This window comes from Archocentrus centrarchus, chromosome 20 (assembly GCF_007364275.1).
Source record: "Archocentrus centrarchus isolate MPI-CPG fArcCen1 chromosome 20, fArcCen1, whole genome shotgun sequence".
In the NCBI taxonomy this organism is placed as follows: domain Eukaryota; kingdom Metazoa; phylum Chordata; class Actinopteri; order Cichliformes; family Cichlidae; genus Archocentrus; species Archocentrus centrarchus.
In genome coordinates, this window is record NC_044365.1 from 13237774 (window position 1) to 13260340 (window position 22567).

At 40.6% G+C, this 22567-nt stretch overlaps 2 protein-coding genes across 6 annotated transcripts; both read right to left on the reverse strand.

The window, feature by feature from the left end:
* Nucleotides 1-52: 52 nt before the first annotated feature.
* Nucleotides 53-9362, reverse strand: LOC115799209 (copine-3). 2 transcript variants are annotated; one of them, XM_030756237.1, is made up of 17 exons: nt 9235-9362; nt 8514-8651; nt 8038-8217; nt 7588-7662; nt 7426-7497; nt 7249-7329; nt 6238-6327; nt 5491-5589; nt 5284-5370; nt 5108-5167; nt 4883-5016; nt 4737-4791; nt 4508-4559; nt 4249-4382; nt 3677-3913; nt 2303-2415; nt 1469-1606 (listed from the first exon to the last, which is right to left on the reverse strand). In XM_030756237.1, the coding sequence occupies exons 2-16, from the start codon at nt 8643-8645 to the stop codon at nt 2305-2307; spliced, it is 1599 nt and encodes a 532-aa protein (XP_030612097.1). In that variant the 5' UTR covers nt 8646-8651; nt 9235-9362; the 3' UTR covers nt 1469-1606; nt 2303-2304. The 2 variants fall into 2 exon arrangements, with proteins under 2 accessions (XP_030612096.1, XP_030612097.1); XM_030756236.1 differs by lacking the exon at nt 2303-2415 and having other exon boundaries at nt 53-1606.
* Nucleotides 9363-11221: 1859 nt separating this feature from the next.
* LOC115799207 (copine-3-like) lies at nt 11222-22307 on the reverse strand. 4 transcript variants are annotated; one of them, XM_030756231.1, is made up of 17 exons: nt 22185-22307; nt 20128-20292; nt 19799-19978; nt 19597-19671; nt 19442-19513; nt 18722-18802; nt 18500-18589; nt 16388-16486; nt 16199-16285; nt 15978-16037; nt 15715-15848; nt 14635-14689; nt 14468-14519; nt 14024-14157; nt 13692-13928; nt 13483-13598; nt 12790-12928 (listed from the first exon to the last, which is right to left on the reverse strand). In XM_030756231.1, exons 2-16 carry the CDS (start codon nt 20284-20286, stop codon nt 13488-13490), a joined length of 1626 nt encoding a protein of 541 aa, XP_030612091.1. In that variant the 5' UTR covers nt 20287-20292; nt 22185-22307; the 3' UTR covers nt 12790-12928; nt 13483-13487. The 4 variants fall into 4 exon arrangements, 3 of the variants coding, with proteins under 3 accessions (XP_030612088.1, XP_030612089.1, XP_030612091.1); XR_004021543.1 differs by having other exon boundaries at nt 12801-12928; nt 13333-13598; XM_030756228.1 differs by lacking the exon at nt 13483-13598 and having other exon boundaries at nt 11222-12928.
* Nucleotides 22308-22567: the final 260 nt, after the last annotated feature.

The window sequence follows — 22567 nt, forward strand, 5'->3', positions numbered from 1 at the left end:
CTTTATAGGGGTTAAATGATGTTATGATTCAATTTGTTTGAATAAAACAGGCTTTATTTGCAAGCATAATGCACAATTAAGGCACAGTTCCCACTTCTTTTGGAGCGCAAAGCAGCTGAAACATGATACAACATGGTCCATTTTGTGCTTCACTGTACAACCATATAAAAAATGAATACATGCAGAAAACAAGCCACATGTACATGACCACAACCTGACCAATTTATCACCAGGCCAATAACATCAGACAATATTCGCCATTTGACAACCTTTCAGTATCTGCTTTTACAACAGCTGATAAATAAAAACTTAAAAAAATAAAATAAAGAAGGTGTGGGAGAAATGTCCTTCCACCATATAACTTCCCAGTTGGCAGCACACGTTTGGAATGCCACAAACCAAGCAGAGTCAGGTAGAGCGTAAATGAGTAAATAAACCACTACAAACAACAAATATTAGGGAAATCTGTTTCATGTGTCTGAAAGAAAAAAATCAGCCTACATCTCAGAATATCAGATTTTTAAAATCACCAAATGAAATCGGTCGGGCTCTACACATGACTATAACAATCAGTCCTGTGTTTAGGTTCTACTGTGCCAGCATGTTCATCACTGATTTACTTCCCTCTTAGCTGTAGCTCCAGTCTAGGATATGATCCCGTGGCACCTCTGCTAATCTATAGTCAAAAAACAAAATATCCCAAAAGTAAATGGCACAAAAATGAAAAATGGCACAACTAAATTACGTCCAGTTATTACAGCTTTTCAGAATAATACTATGGGTTTAGCATTTCATTCTAAGCAGATTAATATAGCAGATCATGTTAATATAGTTAAATGTTTTGTCAAGTATGTGCATCAATATCATGTGCCAGAAACAGCAAGAATAAAGATGTCATATATGGACAATTATTTTCTCTACTTGGTCATATCAGGTTCCCATGCATTTATTGATATTATCAAAAGATAATCTTTATTATTTTACATTTTACCTAAGTATTGTAATCTAATTCTAGAGCTATTAAACATGCATTAAAAAAATAAAATAATAAAATTCACACTGCTTTGATGCATCATCCAGTGCAGTGCTTTTGGCAAGAGAAAGTTTTCCTTTAAATCTGAATATCCTGTTATTAAGTAAATATTACATTAACACTAAAGGCTTAAGTCTGTGTTCTGTGTGTCTTCCAATATCTTTACAATTCAGTGTACATCAGCCTAATCCAACAAAACGATGGAATGATTGTTTTTTTTTTTTTTAAAGCACTATTTTTATAGTTCAGTATCTAAAAGCAATAACAGCTAGACTCTTAAACACACAAAACAGATGACCTGTCTCATTAGTGTGGTGCAATAAAAGAGCTACCTTAGGAAATAATGGGAAGGCTTTGTGTGATTGCATAATGAGATGAAGCTGGGATGTGATCTACAGCTGCTGCAGATGAGACTGGTCTCTTTGTGGTGACTCCCTTGTGGTATTACACGGAGCCTGCAGGGTTTGGTACAGGACTGGAGTTGGGTGGACTCAGCTTCATGGTATTAAAAAAATCCATCAGCTGACCGGGTACTTCAGCCAGCACAGACTTTGCCAGCGCTTCTCGAGGAGCCTGAAGAGCAGAAAAGAGACTCAGACTCAGCTTTATTGTCATTCAGACTATGAGACATAGTGTGGACAAAATATATTTTCTAAGAGTTAAGTCAAAAACAATGAACAGGAAAATAATTCTACATTTTTAATTGATCCATTGTGTGATTATTGATTAAGGGAAAATAGCAAGCAGAGTCATGCAGATGAAGAGAGCTTAAAGGAAAATTCCACTCATTTTAATAAACGTTGCATTTCAGGAGTTACCTTGTCCCTTTTTTTGAGTTGCAATTCTGTCAAACTCCAGTGGAGCTGCTTATACTTGTTAGGCAGGTGGCCTGTATCATTACAATATGTAGCTAACATTAACCGCCACCTGTCACATCACTCCCGAACTGAGTAAAGGTGTTTTCCACTGCTTATCAGCTAATTTAAATATCACTTTAACAACATTTAATTAAAACAGAGGAGTTTTCCTTTAATGTAAACCAGAGCATGCTCTTTTAATCAGTGCCACAGATCCTCAGTCAGACAGTACAAAAGACATTACTGCTGCTAAAGAATCTTGTCATTAACATTAATATAGAAATCAGAAATCAGTGTCAGGTGCCTCGCTGAATCACGTGCAGTGATGCCCAATCACATGCCCAGTTATTCATACAGGGGGAAGCAAAAGTTAGATGACAGCAGGAGTTATGACTTATGATATTTGGGGTACCCCTATGAAGGATTAGGATCTTGGGGAGGCTTCAGTTTCAATGAACTGAAGAAGTAGGCCACTTGCTGAGGTAACTCGGCCAATATGCTTTGGGCAAGAGCCTGGCTGGGTGCCTGAAAAGAAATAAACAAGGCAAATAGATGAGCTAAAGCTGTTTTCACACATGCACTGTAGCTCCAAACTTTTCTAGACATTACACAAGTGAGCTGTATTTGACAATGCATGTGTCAGTCTGTCAGATTAGACTGTAATGCTGCTTTTCCGCTAGTAGGCTCAATTTTTAGGGTTTTCCATTAGGTGGTAGTATCTGGTGCCAGGTACTTTTTTAGTACCTACTCGGCTGCAGTTCCAAGCGAACTGAGTCGAGCCAAAAATGTGACATCAATAGACTGCATGCAGCTGATTGGCCAGTGAGTGACATCATAAGAACAACTCCTTCGCAAGAATCAAACCTGCTCTTTTTGAAACCCGGTAACAAGGGAAATGGCTACACACTAACCAAGAAAGGCTTTTATGTGCCTGGTGGCTGACAACAGAATCCAGAGGAGGGTAGACAGAGCGTCCGTTTGTATTTGTGTCACATACAAATGAAGTCATGGGACTTTCGGGCCACCTTGCTAAGGCAGTACTCAATTTTAATGCAAAACAAAACAAAGTTGAGTCAAGTAGGTACTAGTGGAAAAGAGGCATAAATGGCCTTCATCCTGTCAGCTCTCTAGTGCAACTGCATTCATGTGGGAAGAGCCCAGGCAGCCACCTCACCTATACCAAACAGAATATTATCATAAGTGACCTCACATCCCAGCACACATGCCCCCTTGGGGCCCATGTGAGGTCACTGTGGGCTCCACTACTGGGATGACATACTGGGCCCCCAGTAAGGCTCTAGTGGGACCACACTAATCAGAGAAGGGCCCATACTGGGCTCCTGCATCAGTGAGCCCACCTGGGGCACAAGTGTGGGTTTGCCCTGCCCACAGAACTGCACAGTTCACCCACACAGGCATGTTTGCTGGGATGTGCTACACGTGAGAAGGGACATTCTCTATGGTTGTCCTAACATCACTGTCCAGAGTTCATGTGTGAAAACAGCTTGGGGTGCAGGCAATCCCTTAATTTGGACATGTATGATAAACTAGTATTAGTATTATACTAGTATTGGCTGGAGAAACTGCTCTGCTCTGTTTAATTTATAAGGTCAGTTTAATCAATGATGAGCTGCTGAATTGCTTAGAAAAAAGTCTGAAGTGCATGCAGTTTTGACAGCAAGGTTTGATTTTTGAGAAGAAAAAAAAAATCAGCTGAAACAAACACCATTCACAAACCTAAGACATTAAAAAAAAAAAAGTGCATAATGTTTTCACTGTCACTTACATTTTGAAACTGCCTGAATGGTACAAACTGGACAATATCCCTCATGGCGGGCTCACCAGCCAGTGAGCGCAGACGACCATCGTCTCCATCCAGGAACTCCATGGCACCGAAGTCCGCTCCTCCGACCCCGACAATAATGATAGACATGGGCAGCCGAGAGGCGTTGACGATGGCGTTGCGCGTCTCATCCATGTCTGTGATCACTCCGTCAGTGATGATCAATAGAACAAAGTATTGCTTCAGGAAGACAGCAACAGGTTTTAGAGCAATGTATATGTGAGAGGCTTCTGAATCTTCATCAAAATGCTAATATTTGCCCCTCCTCTATGCCCGTCAATCATCTGAAAACATTATCAAATTTTATCCTGTAGCTTTGGATCAAGCTATTTTCAAATCATCTGCTCCAATGTGAAGTCTATACACAGAGTATAGTCATAGGAGTGCCCAAAGGCAAAAACCTGTTATTATGTCCATTGTTGATGTTCCCCACGTTAAAACATAAAATTATATTTCAGATAAAAATCTGACAGCCCTTGCCTACAGTGAGTGGGCTGCAGAGATAAAATACTCACTGATGCAGTGGTCTGCTGGAGGGCTTGCTTTGCAAAACAGGCCACGTGGTTGATAATCGGGGAGAAGTTGGTGGGACCGTAGAGTTTGACCTGCGGCATGCAAGTCCTGTAGGCTTCAACCACACCTTCAATGCCTACACACACCCATACAGACAGCAGGGATCAAACACGCTGCAAACTGAGAACTACAATTAAGTTGCATGTGTAGAGTAAACAATGAAACATCTCAAAGAAACAGTGCAAGTATCTGTAAACACACCTGCACAAAATGGATTTGATGGGTTGAAATTGAGAGGAAACTCATGGGAAACCTGTGGCACAATACAATAGAGAAAAATCAGCTGAAATCATAGCAAAACATAACAAGTTCACAGTGTAATTTGACACCAGATTTACAGTGTCAAAGCACAACTTTCAGTCTGGTAACATATCCAACTGACAGTCTGATCTGCTGCGGGTATTTCTAATTTCATAAACACAAGCTTTACCTGCCATGTGGGTGGAATCTGGGCTCCAAAGCCAAATGCAGGAAACATTTTATCACTACACGTAAAAGACAAACCAAAAAACTCACATAAACTATGAGCCATGGGCTGCACTGCCAGTAAGCTGATATAGTTCTCATTGAATTTACCTGTCATAGTCCTGGATGACATTACCCACTGACCAGATAGCAGAGAGGTACTCGTTAACACCCTGAGGACTAATGTAATGCAGAGACTGGGGAGACCGGGGATCCCCATTGGAGCCTGTGAAGTCGACGGCTACCTGTTGGCAAACACGTGCGTGAAGCATTAGAAAACCAGATTGCAGGGACAAATGAATAAATGCAGACAATAAGAGAGAAGCCAAGACTCACAGTGAAGTTAATCTGACAGCCTCCCATAATATAATCCAAGAAGGTGTATTCCTTCACCACCTGGACAATATAGATGTCATCAAGTCAATAATGGCTACAAAATAAAAATAATAAATAAATAATGGCTACAAAATAGTTCACAAGGGTACAACATGCAAAAAATAAAAGCGCCACACCTGGCACAGCTTTACGCTCACAATACCAGAGTTCTTGTAGCCTTTTTTCTTCTGTTTCTTTTTACTGTTGATGCAGTCAAACTCTGCCTGAAGCAACAAAATCACAAATGTCTTTATAAGGCCACATTTTAGTTGAAAAAAACAAAAACAAAAAAAACAGTGCTTAAAATACTTGTAGAAATGTAAAATGTCTGTCCACTCTCATACCGGAGAAGTGCGTGATGCTTCTTGGAGGCGTTTCATTGTCGTCTCAAAGATTCCAATAAGATCATGAGAACCATCATTGTCATAGTCGTAACACTCAACCTGAAAACAGATAAAACCATCTGGTGGTGACTGAGCTGGAACGCTAACAAACTGGAGGAGAAAACTATCTGCAATGCTGGATGCCACTGAAGACAAACGAGAAAAGGCCTTAATTTTAGTGAGCTTCCTGTCTGTAAACAACAGAAGAAACAACATGCAAAGGTGACATTCAAATGAACACTTTGTAATGCAAGTTCTCCTGGAGAGAGAGGCTGACGGGAAAATGGCTTAAAGACAAACGCTTCTATGACACGAGTGGTAAACTTGGATGGCCAGAGGGTTTGCCAACACAATAAACGTTGAAAGGAGTCGGTTCCCAACCGACTCCTTTCACACACACGTCACACAATGGATAGATGCAAAAATACAAATACTTTGAGATACAGGAAACTCACTTGTCCTCTATGGTGGAAAACTGCTTCCCTCCTGACATGTTTGCTTCAGAGGTTAAAAAATAAATATCATCAAGCTAATATGAAGCACACTAATTAGTTTATATATTTAGAAGAACCACTTATTAAGAGGAAGAACCAGTTATTCTGAAATCTGTCTTAAGTCAAACAGTGCACTTGAACTCAATGAGAAAGATCAATGTGATTGTAGGCGCAAGCGAAAGCTGGAACACATTTAACATTTCAGAGTGTTTACTTTTATTGGCTTCTCCAGGTCTCCTCCACAGAGAGACTGCAGGGGGATTCGAAATGGCCTCCATGTTGGATTCAGGTTGTTCTTCACCACCTGAGAGCACAGTTAATCCCAATCAGATACATGCAGAACACTAGGTCCAAGTGAGTCAACATGGAGCAAGAAGAAAGAAAGAAATTACATATATATATATAGTTTGATTGGTCTCAAATACAGTCCTTAGAAGGACAAGCTATAAATACTCATAATCAAAACTGGTTTTAAAGTATTTCAGAAACAAAGCACTGCCTTGAATGCATTCCACGACAGCGATGTGCAGGACCACACAGTCAATCCTCATAACATGACCAACTTCAAAAGTGAAATTAACATGTTTACAACCTGGTACAAAAGCACAGTTTGTTCGAGGCTCTATAGTCGTGTGTGTGTGTGTGTGTGTGTTTTAATAACTCACTTTTTTGCATTTACTTGAGTCATAAAGTTAGAGGGTGTGGCCTACAATCACAGCACTGGAGGGATTTGCTGTTAGTGCCTTAAAAAGCATTTTTAACTGCATTATCTGACTAATAATTTGTCTAGTTGTGAGGTACAACCTGAGTCCTGAATCAAATAGGCAGTGTCACAGTGGCTACATCCATCCTTTTTATACAGTTTATGGTTCAATACACAACACAACAACTGATCACTTGGTTGACCTCTGAATCCCTGCTTTAGACTTCTCTAATTTAATCGCATGTCTCTGCTGCCTCCAACATTTGCTCATGAAACCTAATTAGTTTGCTAAGAGCACAGGAAAATGGTTACAGCATTTACTCTCACATTGTGCCTTATTTAATTAGACAACAGTCAGGTCATTAGCAGTTCCTCTTTTCCCCCTGAACATTGTGGGTGAAAACAGAAACAAAACCACTCTTTATCTACCAAAAGAAAATTTATGTCTAGTTACATGTTTTCTGCTATTCTGTTGCGTTTACACAGCCAGAAGCAGTGTAAAAGCTTTTTGAGTGTGTTCACCTCCGTTCTGTGAGCCAGCTGCCATCCTGTTTCTGTCTGCTTGTAGAACTCCAGGTAGGGGTCGGACTTTCCGAAGAAATCCTGTGCATCAAAAGGGATTAAGGAATGAGAGCAAAAACTTAAACACATCTAAAAACAAAGGAGAGGATTTAAGGTTTGCAGCTGGATCAGCCTTACCTTGTTGTCTAGTTTTCTTGCTTCCACCTCAAAATTCACCACCCTATTGTCTTTTATTTCCTCTGCACTGATCTACAACACAATGAAGGATAAATAAATAACTGAGCCAAGAGTAAAACAACACCATATAACCATTTTTATAGAGCTTCCTGTATCACTCACTGTGATGGTCCCTTTCCCTGCTGGCGACTTGTTCTTCAATACAAGTGGTCTGGTCAGTTTCTTACTGGATACAACCTAAAAGCAAGCAAAAGAAAAAAAAAAAAAAAAGGAGGGTACACTGATTAAATAAAATAGCCACACTAATAGAATTTGAATGAATCAACTCAGCATGAAGACCAGCAAATGAGTGAGTATAACACAGCAGCCTCCAGACCACAATGCTAATGACAACCACAGTAAATCAGGCAGAAGGAACACATGAGGTCACATTACACAGATAAGAGTCTAACCAGCAACTGCTTATCAGGGATGTTAATGTTTCATCTGCAACATGGTAACACTGAACCTACCAGTTCTGCATCGGCAAAACCTTGTTTAGTTAATTTAACAGAAAGGAATTTAAACATTTAGCTCACCTTAAAGAAAGAGGAGAATAGAGGGAAACCTTACTTGACCCAGGGTGCATTCTAGTTCCCCCAAGAAGTCATCGTCACTCAGGTCAATCGTCTTGTTGTCAATGTCATATAGCCCAAACTTCAGCTTCTGCACTACTTCAAAGTAGTAGTCGATGACAAACTTCTTGGCAAACTTTGGGCTGAGGCAATTTTGGACTTTCTCTGTGCGACCCACCTGTTCAGAAAGACCGCATTGGTAAATCTGAGAAAAATTAGTGCTGTGAACTTTCAGCAAAGCAGTAGCTTGTATTGAGACACCCGCAATGAATAAAGAGGAAGCAGAAACTAATCCATCTCCTACAACAATGCTGTAACTAACCACACCTAGAAAGCATGTGGTGTTTCTGAGATCTTGTCTGATCAACTTCTGAGTACAGGGGGAGACTCAGGAATCCATCTGTGCCTTTCAGAATAAGCCTGATTATAGTGGGTTTGACACTCAAATCACTTCGACCCATTAAACACACTGACCTCATACCACTGGGAATTAGAGCTGTTCATTAACAGGACACACAGAGGGTCGGACTTGGAGCCGATGTCTTTGTCCAGGAGATTCTCACAGGACACAGTCAGCTCCACCTTGGTTACACACTGCGCAGCCATGTCCAACTGGCAACAAGCAGGAGACAGGCGTGTGTGTGGGGAAAAAAAACACATTTTAATTAAGTACTATGAGCCCTGATTCAACTGTAAGTGACTGTGGTAACATTTAACCCTGAAAGATGCACATTTTTTGCATGAGTTTACTTACAGACTATAATGTTAACCCTCCCGGCCTAACTGTGAATGAGACCACTCGCACTATTGGGGTAAAAATGCAGACACTGAGCCTGTTTTAACACACCCAGTCGTTTCCACTGCCATTATATTTAACTATCCTAGCTATGAGACCGCAGTATGTCAATTACAACTGGAGCTAATGTTTCACTATCACGTTATGACTAACGTATCCAGTGAGTTCACTTACACACAACAGAGGTTTGTGTGCTGAAAGTCTCATGGAAAATATGTCACAGTGACCATGAACGCGGTGCAGCGGGTTGGGAGCAGCAAAGCTAACGAGCACTTCATAAAAATAAGACCGCTAGTAGCTCTGGGCTAATAATTGCTAACATCTGACAACTAACTAGGTTAGCTGGTATACCTCGTCAGCTTCCGCAATAATTGGTCGCTTATTCAAATTTAAGCTTACCTTCGAAGGAGTGAGTCAAGTTACAGGACCCACGGGAAAAAAAAATCTTGGATATTATGATCGATTATGCTAGCGTCCCCTGACACAGTGTTACTCTAAAGAAAAAAAACAGCTCCTCCGTGTGGGCGTTACTCGCTGCACAATAAGCCACGCCCACATTTAGGGGAGTTTCCAGGAATTTTTTGAATGACACGGGTGCGGGGGAAAAGACAAAAAATTCCAATTTCCAAACTCATGTGCAGCACTGTGTTCGGTTTACAGTGGGAAAAGTAGAGCTGCACAAGAGATTTAAACATAATTTTATGTTGGATAATTGTTTTGCTAAATGCAGGGGGAAAATATTTCAACTTTTTATTTAAGTAAAAGTTATAATCCTACTTTAGATATACAAGTTCTGTAATCAAAATGTATTTATAGATCCTAAAACAAACATACCTTTTATTTACAATGGTACTTTTCTGATGATACTATTGGAATATATTTACTGATTCATTGACATGCACCCCTTTTAATGTTGCAGCTGCTGCTGATTTTAATTACTTCGCTGATGACTTGCTCTATAATAATGTAATTTATCTGCAAAATAAGTGACTGAAGCTTTAAAAGAAATTGTATGTGGTATGAAGTCCAGTATTTCCATTCAATTTAAAGAAGCAGAAATAAAGTACAAGTGCATTCAACTAGTAAATGTAATAAGTTCAATACAAGCTCCCATTCGGTGCTAATGGGCATTACAGGATTAACCATACTCAAGTCCCTTACCTGACACACCCCTGATTACCATGGCCTTGAATTATATCTACCTCCACACTTTTGAAAATGATGGTTAAGATATAACATTGTTATGTCTAGTCTACAGTTCTTCTAAGTCTGCAGTCATAACAGTTCAGGCTGCTGCAGTATCTAATTAAACTAAGCATTAAAAGTAAGGAAATTTGTGTTTGGTTGGTTATTTCTTTGTTGTAATAATTCATCTTGGCAGTAAATCTTATAGTGCTAAAAAGCCTGTTTATTTCCCCTTAAGTGGTGCCACATTTGTAAGGAATATTAATTTGTGGGTTAACCAGCAGAGTATGTGGGGCCCATGAAAAACTTACCAGATCTGCTCTGACAGTGCCAAATGGCTTATTCTGCTATCTACTCTTGTTCGATGTTGTTTATTGGATTGGATGATTGAAGTCTGAAGAAACAAACATGTTGTCACTTTAACAACTTATTAACTTAACAGGGGCCTTGGTAGCATGTGGAAGAAGCATACACAGCTGCAACAGCCTGGCACCTCCTCCTCATGCTGATCACTAGCTTGGTCAACAAGCATTTGTCTCAAGTCAGCCAGTGTGGTTGCGTCGGCCACTCTAGTAAGCACAGCGCCCCCAAGCTGATGCCACAAGTTTTCACTGGGAATGAGGTGAGGATTGCATGCCATTCCATCCTCTCCACTCCCAAATTGTGGAGGTAGTCTCTGATAAACCCCGCTCTGTGGAGGGGTGAGTATTGTCATCTTGAAGTATAGACTGTGGAGATATGGGATCGCTACTGGTTGCAGAATCTCCTCTCGATATCTCTCTGCATTGAGATTGCCTCCAATGATGACAGGCCTGATGGTCAGCATGTGGGGTACCAGCTGCTCAAAACAAGAGTCAATAGCAGAATAAGCTGTTTGATATCAGCAGAGAGGATCTGGCATGTTTTTCACAGATACAACCCACAAATTTATTTTCCTTACAAATGTGGCACCTTCACGAGCAAATAAACAGGCTTTCCAATGGTCTAAGATTTGCTGCCAAGAAGCATTGTCACAACAATGAAATAATCCAGTCTCACTGTACATTCTGTATCATGACCAATAAAAGCTTTCTATCTATTCTATTGTATTCTATTCTAATCAACCAAACACAAATTCCCTTACTTTTTATGCTAAGTTTATCTTATTTTGAAGGGAAATACAGCTTAGGAGATTCACTTTAATATTTTTTTTATTATTGTTACCAATATTTTATTACCTGCAAAAAACAAGTTTAAACAGAAAAGTAGTAAGGAGTAATTTAGAATAGAAAACAGAACACCAAATATTTCACTGATTTTCTTTTTTTTTCATAGGTTTATACCAAAACTGACAATGAAGAGTTTTTGCTATAGCTGCGCCTCTTCAGATGATGTCCGTCCAAATGTGTCTCATCTGTAAATCTGGGAAATAGTCATCAGAGTGGATAACACACACACACACACACAAATAATAACATGCAAAAGTGACTGTGGGAGTATTTGTTTACCATGACAAGAAAGCAGTATGATGAACGTAAAAAAAACCCCACAAATATATTTGATAATCTTGCATTTAGAAAAGCTGGCCAGCGTGCCAGTTAAGATATATTTTTCCTTCCATGGAGTATCGTATAGAAGTAAAATACTGACAAAATTAACATCATGACAAAGACAAGTGTAGTACATAAGGCAACGCCATAGTGATTAGTGTAAACAACTTGAAATCAACAATGAATTTACACACCTAATGTATCCGGTTATCTAATAATCAGTAAACTTAGATTTTCACTACTTTCTCTTAAGACAAAATAAACTTCTGATGTGTATTGTGTAAAAAATCTTTTATCAAATAATGAATCAAATGATCAAATAATGAATCACTTCAGGGATTCTCCATTTTTAAGACACAGAAGCACCCATGGTGTGTCAAATCAAAATCATATGACTTTGTAAAAAAAAAAAAGAAGAAAAAAATAACAACAAACAGGTTTTTGTAGTGTCAAATCTACAAAAGTTATTAATTTCAACAAAAGAGCCATTATGTATGGATTATTTCTGTAAACATTCCTGCAGCACATCTGAAATGTATTGGGAATTTTTTAAAAATAAATGAATATCTTCCAGAACACGGAATAGTGAAAACAAACAAACAAAAAAGAGATGGCTGTAATATAAAAAGTAGCAGATAAGAACAAACTTGACAAACTCAGTTTAGCACTCCAGCCCTGTCATCTCTGACTGGCTCAATTCACCCAATACAATAAAGTTACAATGAATTCTTTAATCAAGTTCATTAAATTAAAAACAACATTTAAATCTGGCACTTGAATCACATACATTTCCAGATATTAGCATGTTAGGAAACACCTGATGATGTCAGAGAAGTATGGCTTTACACTGTAGCTCAGGGATCCTCACATCCAGGCCTCAAGGGCCGGTGTCCTGCAGGTTTTAGATGTGTCTCTGCTTCAACACACCAAATATAGAATCAAATATAGAGTCAAATATAGAAGTCATTAGTAGGACTCTGGAAAACTTGACTGCATACTGAGGACATAATTCAGCCTTTTGATTCAGGTGTGTTGGATCGGGGACACATCTAAAGCCTGCAGGACACCGGACCTCGAGATCTGGATGTGAGGATCCCTGCTGTAAGTGCTTTATAGAGTTTATAAGTCATTATCAGCCACATGCTAATACGGACAGAATGAAAAAAAATCCAGATGATGAATGACTGGACATTTGGAGATAAGACATTAAGAAGGTAAAATAGTTTTCAGAATTCATCACTGAGGGGGGGCGCAGAAGCTGTGAGGTCAGAAGTGGGTGTGTCGCTGTGGGGTGGCTTCAAATTCATGGTGTTGAAGAAGCTCGACACCTGACCTGGGATTTCTGCCAGGACGCTCTGAGCCAGTACTTCTTGAGGACACTGAGACAAAGTGCAGAGACAGAGGACCAATGAGAGTTAAATACACACACACACACACATGCACGCACGCACGCACAAAAGATGTTAGAAAAGAAAGCAGAGGTTGCAGAGGTAAGCTGCAGGGGCCACTGAAGGTTGCACAGGTTTGATTAGTATTTAATTTAAACTTTATACAGGGGACATGAGCTGTTTCCAAACAAATTGTAGTTTCACAGTTAAAGCATAATCTATTAAAAGCTTGCCACAAATTTCGACAATAATAAGACAGCCAATAAAGTCAGTGACTCATGTCGCACACAAGAGCTTGAAAACCTCCCATAGTTTAGTCCGCAGTTGAAACCCCCCGACACAACGCTCCTACAGAATCATGCATCCTGGAGGTACGGTTTCACCCTCATACAAACCTACAGTATATGATGGCTTAATGCATCACACACTGTGAACAGTGAAGGCAGGACATAACCCTGATAAAATCAAGATATCATGCAGCTGTGGCTCAAATGCAGTGAAGGCAGAGGGGCATGGGGTCAGCGGGTCAGTCGGGGCACTCCTACATGTTTTAGGAAGGACTCGGTTCACTGGGGGGCTTCAGGTCAAATAATTTGAAGAAGGAGGCCACTTGGTCAGGCAACTCTGCCAGTACACTTTGTGCAAGGGCTGCAGTGCCTGCCTGGAATAAGACGTGCAAACATTCAAATGTATTTCAGGATTTTAAAGAAACTTGGTGGCGTTGCATCTGTACAGAGTTTGCTTTACAGCTTACATTTTGGAACTGTCTGAAAGGCACAAACTGCACGATGTCCCGCATGGCGGCTTCTCCTGTGGTCGAACGCAAAGCTCCGTCGTCTCCATCCAGGAACTCCATGGCGCTGAAGTCCGCCCCCCCGACCCCGACAATTATGATAGACATGGGCAGCCGAGAGGCGCTGACGATGGCGTTGCGCGTCTCGTCCATGTCTGTGATCACTCCGTCAGTGATAATCAGCAGAACAAAGTATTGCTGTGAAACCATGACAAAAACCAAAGAAGCAGCAGAGTGAAAAGTTAGCTTAAATTAGGACTACTCTGACTGATGCCAAACTTTCTGCAACTCACGGAGGCAGTTTGCTGCTCCAGGGCCTGTTTTCCAAAACGAGCGACGTGGTTGATGATTGGGGAAAAGTTTGTGGGGCCGTAAAGCTTCACCTGGGGCAGACACTGCTGGTAGGCAGAGACCACACCCTCTACACCTGAAACACACACACAAGCATGGGTGAAGTCATATGGATCACAGGTTGTTGACATTTTATACACAGCAATGTCCAGATTCCTTAAGCAGTAGGTCACAACATAAAGATTAACGTTTGAGAGAACATAATGCATAATCCTTTTTCTATTTACAAGAATGTAAAATATCACCATATATAATTTCCCCTTGTTCCAGCTCTTCTGTATACTGGAGAATTTGAGCACACACTCACCCCTAAACTGCTAAATAAGTGTACTGTTGACTAAACACATGGCAGCGTGAAATCTCACATTAGCTTCAGTCTTTATTACCTGCACAAAATGGATTTGATGGGTTGAAGTTGATGGGAAACTCGTGGCTGACCTGCAAACATAAAACAAACCAGATCCCAAACCAATGCATCTGCGATGGCTTCCACTGATCTAAAACAGAAGCAATCCTTGTTTCATGTGCCAAACATCAAATCTGAAACAATCACCTGCCATGTGGGAGGGATCTGTGCTCCAAAACCAAAAGCAGGAAACATCTTATCACTGTGCAAAAGGAAGCAATACAAAATCTGTGTCACTGATCATGTTGCTTTGCAGTCCTTTTCTGACAGTGAATATTTAAAATGAAACCTTTTTTCCTCAGACTGCAGTAACCTTTAACTTCATGGTTTCATTTAAACAAGACGCACAGCACAAGTTAAAATGGTCGGCCTTTTTTCTCACACTAATACATTTTCACTTTATTAATCATTTATTATCCAATATAGTGAATGTCAGGAATCTAAGCTGGTACGCTGGCTTAATGCCTGTCAGCTGACATGCTGCATTAAGAGCTTTGCTGGGAATTCATGTATTCATCCATGCATCAGGAACGAACACTGGGAGTAACAGATAAGTACTGGTCAGATTATCACTGTTTTGCTGCTACTGCCATTGGATCACGACAGCTCTTTTATATATTGTGCACATGAGTTATATTTTCATTTATATATCTGAAGGTCCTACAAGGTGTTGCTTACATGCAGCCTCCTTGCATCAGATTTATGCCCTGGAGCTATTATGCTCATTCCCAGAATCATATTTATATTCATGGACTCCAAAGGGCAGATTTGCTACAAGCTCCCTCCCCTCTGTTTAAGCCACCTTTCTCCCGATTGGCTGCCTCTCTTTGACTGAAGCACTGAACAGCAGGTAGGTGGGGTTTCTGAGATGGCCATGATAACATACAGAGCCAAAAGTAGCAAAAACAGTCTGAACAGTCTGAAAATGAGCATTTAAAGCAGTTTGAAGCTGGAGCTTTTGGCTCACAGGGATTACATGCACACATACTGACCTCATTATTTGACACTATGGCCATGTGTAATATGAACAGTTACTACTGTAAGAATATACAGATGACAGAAAATAAAGAAAAGGATAACAGGTCCCCTTTAAAGTAACAGGAAAATGTGACTGGCTCTGTCGAGGCTCATAAGAATGGTGTTATGAGTTTGCCAAAAGCGATCAGGGTGCTTATTAAGGATTTCCTTTCTGCACTAACATAATCCGACATGTATGTATGTATTTACCTGTCATAGTCCTGAATTACATTACCAACTGCCCAGATGGCTGCCAGATACTCATTGTAGCCCTGAGGGTTGATGTAGTGGAGTGACTGAGGGAATTTGGGATCCCCATTGGAGCCTGTGAAATCGATCGCAATCTGCCCCCCAGCAGGATGCATTGCAGTTTCAAAATAACCAGTAATTATCAATAAATCATGTCATTGTCAGTTAAATATCTCAGTTGATAGCTGAAAGGATTATGATTGACAAGTATATGTGATACTCACAGTGAAGTTAATCTGACAGCCTCCCATTATGTAATCCAGAAACGTGTACTCCCTCACTGTCTGCAAATAAATACACAGGATTACTATGCAGTAGTATTGATCTACTATCGAGAGTACAAGACATTGTTCTTTTTTTGGGGGGGGGGGCTCCAGCAGATGAATAAATGGACTAACCATATAACTAAAAAAACATAAGAACTCATGTTATAAAACCAGAGTACCTTGCACTGTTTTATGATGATGACACCAGAGTTTTTATATCCTTTCTTCTTTTGTTTCTTTTTTGCTGTGATGCATTCAAATTCTGCCTGAGAAGATGAGAAACACACCACACAGACATCAGGATTTTTTCTCTGTTATTCTTAAGCAAAATGCCCAGACTGACAAACACACACATGAACTCCGCTCACCGCAAATGTTTGTGATGCCTGCTGGATTTGACTGAGCGAGGTCTGAAATGTTCCAATGAAGTCGTGATCTCCACTCATGTTGTGGTCGTAACAGTCAATCTGGGAAACACAGACGGTGAGGAGAAGCCAAACAATGTCAGCCGGCTCTCTTTGACTTGGAATCCCGAATGTTTTGCACCCAAATGATCAGCAGTGTGTGTGTGGAAATCAAAAAAGATGAGGCAAAAGCATGCTGTGCACGTGAAGCTTTAAATGTAACGTGACTTCCTGATACTGAAACACACACGCACGCACACGCCATCTAAACCGGCAAACAGGGTGGTAGAGTTCTCCTCCAGAGCCGGATACACGGAGTACAGCAGCTGCTCACACTCTGCACACAGATTCTGAAACACTTTTGGTGTTGAGAGAACATGGAAAAGACAAACAGCTCTACACACAGGATGGATATCTTAGGCCTCAATCACACAAGCCTAGAGACCGGTCGGTGACCCCCCAGTAACCTCTGGTCATCAGAGAAAAATATATATTCCGTGGTCGGTTGACAAGTGGAGGCTTGTTGGATGTCACTAGGTAAAATCAGCCACAAAGTTGGTGATTTGCCAAAAAATCTCCTGCGACTGCTTTGTTACTAGCAAATTGCACCACATAGTTGTATGGAAGATGCTGACTTGTCTGCAATTACTTGCATTTACTCTCAAATCTGTAGGTAAAATTTTTAAAAGTTTAATTGAAAGTTTCAAAATAGACTGTTTGCCTTCAAAGTAAAAGTTGTGCCTTAACACTACAACCAATACATTTCTAAAGGTGCAACTTTTATTTTGAAGGCAAACACTTCACTATTCCAGTGTGTAATCCACGGGGACCAGTGATTGGCGGGGGGTCGCTGACCGCTCTCTAGGTTATGTAACTGGGGCCTTAGACAAACTGAGTGACACTACAGTCGTCTATGAGACTAACAGCTAAGAAAGCTATGATTAAGAAAAAAAAACTGATCCATCTTAATGGAAAACTTGTACCGTTTTGAAAACTGACCCATTGGTTAGCTTACCTAAAGATTTACAGGACCAGTCAAAAGTTGGACACACTTACTAAATGTGTCCAAACTTTGACTGGTACTATATATCAAATTAAATATGATCACCAGTGGCTTCGTTTGGCTGCTCCCTCATTCACAAAGGGTCACTCCACAGGTAGCTCCGCATGTTTGATTTGGCAGATTTTTTGCCCTTCCTGGCACAACCCCCGAGGGATTTCTGTGTCCTCCCAGGATCAAACTGAGATTCTTTCACTTGTCACTTATTGTGTAAACTACTACACTACAGAGCCACTAAATACAATCACCTGTAAACTTCATAAACAAGCTTCATAGCCTCCTTAACAGGAATATTTGAAGGTTTGAAAATATGATTTTTAAATTTTATTGTAACCACTGACAAAAGACCCGTCAGATCTTGATGCATTCTAGACATAGTTTTAAAGTGTTACTAATTACATACATACATTAATAGTGTTCCCACACTGCATCAGCGAACAACAGGTAATTAACCAAGGGCCAAACTCCTTCGAAGTGTGTGTTCCTTAAGATAGATGTAGATGCGTTCAGGACTTGAGCCTGTCCTGTCACAGACACTGCATCCTTCACATTAAAAGCATTCGCCGTGTCGACAGTTACCTCACTTGTACTGTTGACTGGAAAGCGTCTCTTCCTGATAAGTGTGCTTCAATAGAGTTAGAGGATGGAAACAACAAGAAACAAAACAGCATACATAAACTAACACTCAAAACATTTCTTCATTGGCAGTAAGATCATCAGACCCTCAGATATGCAAGAGGGAGACAACAGAAGATGTTTAAGATTCCCTTTGAGGCCTAAATTCAATCTTTCTGTGCTGAAACAAGGCAAAAAGAAAAGCTCCAATGATTGTGTTTGTTTTTGGGGTTGGGATGCATCAATATATTGGCTGAATATCTGCATCACCTAAAATGAGCTCTGTTGACTGGTATTAACATACGGTACATCCCAAGTTTTCAGTTTTACAGGCTGCGTTACACGGCTCAGTTCTGCAGATAGGTGAAAACAGGCTAGTGTGTGTGTGTGTGTGTGTGTACCTTTATAGGTTTCTCGACATCGCCTGCACAAAGTGACTGCATCGGGATTCGGAACGGTCTCCACATTGGGTTTAGGTTGTTTTTCACCACCTGCACAACAATACAGATCCAGAACCACTTCTACTGTTGGGAGATGTAACTGTCTAAACTTAAACACGCGTCCTAATTAAAACGTTTTTTTGCAGCAGCAGAAAGCCTGGAGCACAGTGAGTCCATCTGTACCTCTGTCCTGTGAGCCAGCTGCCATCCAGTTTCTGTCTGCTTGAAGAATTCCAGGAAAGGGTCGGATTTGCCAAAAAAATCCTGGAGACAAAAGGGAGGAAAAAGGGCGACAACAAACAGAGATTATAAATTCTAAAGTGTTAAAACGAGTCTCACTTTCCTGTGGAAGGAATTGTTTTATACCACTATAACACTAACTATCAACGTTCATCAGTGCATTTACAAGGCCTCGTTCACTTTTGCAGCTGGAGTTACGTCCAGGTAACGCTGTCATATAAGAGCCCTTATTAATTTTAAATAAATACATATTCGCATTATTGAGCCTCTTTATTTTTAGATTTTCTTTTTGTTGCTTCACTATGAGCAATCTCCACTATTACCAAAAACCTGTAGGCACAACCTGAGTTGGCCAATCACATTTCTCATTGTTTAATCCCCACAACGCGTCACTGAAACACAGCAGTGCTGGTTGCTGGAAACGGGCCTAATCAGATATTCCATTAAAATCATAAATGACTTATGAAGAGTCATCAATTTTCTCTCAAAATTTTTCAAATCAGTTCTTTCTTTGAGCAGTGCTGTTAAAGTTTTTCTAACCATAAAGTCAGATCTCTAGCTGTTAAGTTCCCAGTAGCAGTTCACCATTACTAATTCCAATCAAATGAGCTCATATAAAGATTTCTGAATCCAGGAACATAATTCACATATACTCCTCGGTACCTTTTTGTCTAGCTTTCTTGCTGCGACTTCAAACGCCACCACTCTGTTGTCTGTCATTTCTTCTGCGCATATCTAGAAAGCAAGAAACAGCACAAAAAAAATCCAAATCATACAAATCATCTAAATCATCACCTCCCTTACTGAAAAAAACTCACAGTAATGGTTCCCCTTCCTGCAGGTGTCTTGTCCTTCTTAACAAGTGGTTTTGTTAGTCTTCTCGAGGACACAATCTGAACAGAAAGGCACATCTTAGCTAAACAACCCCAATATCACTTCCCACCACATATCTTTTTTACAGCCTTTTCAGCGTGTATATGCTGAAAGTATGGCATTTAATGAAAATCAAAGAGGGCACACCTGTCCCAGAGTACACTCCAGTTGTCCCAGGAAGTCAGACTCCTGCAGACTGCAGTTTTCGCTGTCAATATCATGCACTTCAAACCTCAGCTTCTGCACCATCTCAAAGTAGTAGTCAAGGACAAGAGACTTGGCAAACTTGGGATTGAGGCAGTTCTCGATTTTCTCTGTTCGGCCAATCTAACACAAAGACATGTTTCACAGTCGCTGATTGAAATTTAAGCGGTCCTTTTCAAAACTGCTCCCCTAAAAATGGAATTTATTAATGTTAAGAGCACTTCAGGCCTTTTTGATCGACCCAACAAGGAATAACTTTTTAACCTTCTTACCTCAAACCAGTGGTTTCCTGAGGTGTTCATGAAAAGCACACACAGAGGGTCGGACTTTGAGAACGCATCCATGTCGAGCAGATTCTCGCAAGAGATGCTCAGTGACACCTTGGTCACACATTCTGGGACCCGGGTTCCCGGGACTCCAACTGCCGCCATCGCAGCCTGGAAGACAAAACACTCAACTCACAAGAAATGGCAACCATAAATACGGTTAAATGGAAAGTGGAGGAGAATATGTAAAACAGCGCTGTGCAAAAAGTCTTGAGTCACCTCTCATTTCTTTTTGTTTAGAACTAGGTGCAGCACTTTATTGAAACATGCAAAGACACGTGGATTCTAACAAAACTGAAAGCCAGCGTGTAGGTTGACTGCGGTATGACCACCTTTGTTCTTCAACACAGCCTGAAATCTCTGAGGCAGTCTTCAGGAACAGTTCTCCAGGCTTCTTGGAGGACATTCAAAGCTCTTGATCGATAGTGTTCAAATGTGTGTTTATCTATCCAGGTATGGCTTTTTCTGCATTGGCAGTGTGTTTGGGATCACAGCCGTGCTGAAAAATAAAACCGCTGCCGATCATAGACTTTCCAGTTGGTACTTCATGGCGGATCAAAATCTGATGGTACTTTTCTGTGTTCATAATTCCATCAGTTTTGACAAGATCCCCAACGTCACAGGATAAAATGTCCCAAACATGACATTTACAGATGGCTGTAGCCACTCTGTGACACTTGCCTCTTCCGTACATATTAACGACGATCGGAACCAAAGATTTCAAATTTGGATTCATCACTCCGTCAGACCTGTTGCCACTGATTTTCAGTCCAGTTATTGTGTAATGTGGCGTACGCCAGCCTTTCCTCTCCGTTTCCCTTCCTTAAGAATGACTTCTTGACAGCCACCCTTTCTCTGAGACCATTGAGGTCCAAATGCATCTCTCCTGTGTCAGGACTTTGCTTTTTGTTTCCTATTTTCAGATATCTGCTGTAGGTAGTTGTTGGTGCAAAAATACTATTTTATGGATGCATTTGGCAATCTTTGTACATTTAATGAAAGAAATGGGAACAAATTTGTGTTTTTGCCACAGACTGCTAGTAACAAAGTGCTTAAAAACACAATTTATTGGTTCTTTGCTAAGTTGTCTGTTCTGTGTAGACACAACTATGGATCATCCATTGAGTTAGGTGCCTTGAATGATTCATAGGTCATTAAGTGGCTTAACACAGACACACACACACACTCCTCTGAAAATGGTCAGATACAAGGACTGGACTGAAAATGAGTGGAAAAGCAGTTAATGTCCAAAGACAAACTTTGAAAGAACTTAGAAAGCCTGGAAAACTATTGCTCAAGACTTCTTGGAAAAATTCCAACAAAGTCTGACTCATTGGAAACAAAATATTAAGAAATGAGGGGTGGCTCAAGACTTTTGCATAGTACTCTATGTCAACCAAATAATCAGCCCACTTATTATTAATCTATGACATTATACTGAAACACATGATCAGTATTTAACCATTTAAGCCGGCTGCAGTATCAGTTGGTTTTCCAATTTAGCTTCAAAACCATTTAGAAGTTATGGATGTTATTTGATGTAAAAGTATGCGTTATATTTGTCAATTCGGCCAATAGTGCATCCATAAAGATCAATCATTTCCAGCAAACGCATTAAAGCCAAGCACATAAAGTGGTGGTAGGGAAAGTACAGAGAGTGAATCTGCCGAATGGAAAGAATATCCGTTCATGGAAAACTAGAATATTTACTAAAATAACATTTAACACTAGTTAACAGGCTAAATTTAATGTAACCCATCCAGCCTGTCTGCTGGAGACAACAGACAAATAGTAACATACCGATAAATAAATCGTTGCAACTAACGCTACAATGTAGAATTTAGTTACATCCGCCGACTCGCATTAAAACTCCTTTGAAGAAATACAGTAAGGTCGGTGGGTGTTCACAAACGGAACGAAAAGCGGCAGCTATGAGCTCTGTCTTTAAACGGAACACCGGGTCAGCCCGCAGTCACATGACGATAGGGAAAGTATATACTCACTGCGGTAATTCAGCTGTAGCGATTAAAAGCCTAAATAATGATTAATATAACGGGGGGTCCGCAGCTCGCTTGCTAGCTGCCTGCTGCTGTGTTTTGCTTCCAGCTGCAGTAGCGGGGCGGCGGTAACAGCAGTGGGCGGTGTCCGGCGCGCTCGCTTCACGTAGCGACGCCGAGGCGACGCACGAAACCCGCTCCGCGAACTGAGGACGCTCTGAGAGACGTCATGCTACAGGACTGAACCCTGAATAAAATATAACATCAGGGCAGGCCCGAGGCATAGGCGACATAAAACTATTGATCAAGTGCTTTTCAACTTCTTATGGAGGAATCGTACACATTAAATAAAGAAAAGTGTAATAGAGGCATAGGCGACATATGCGGCT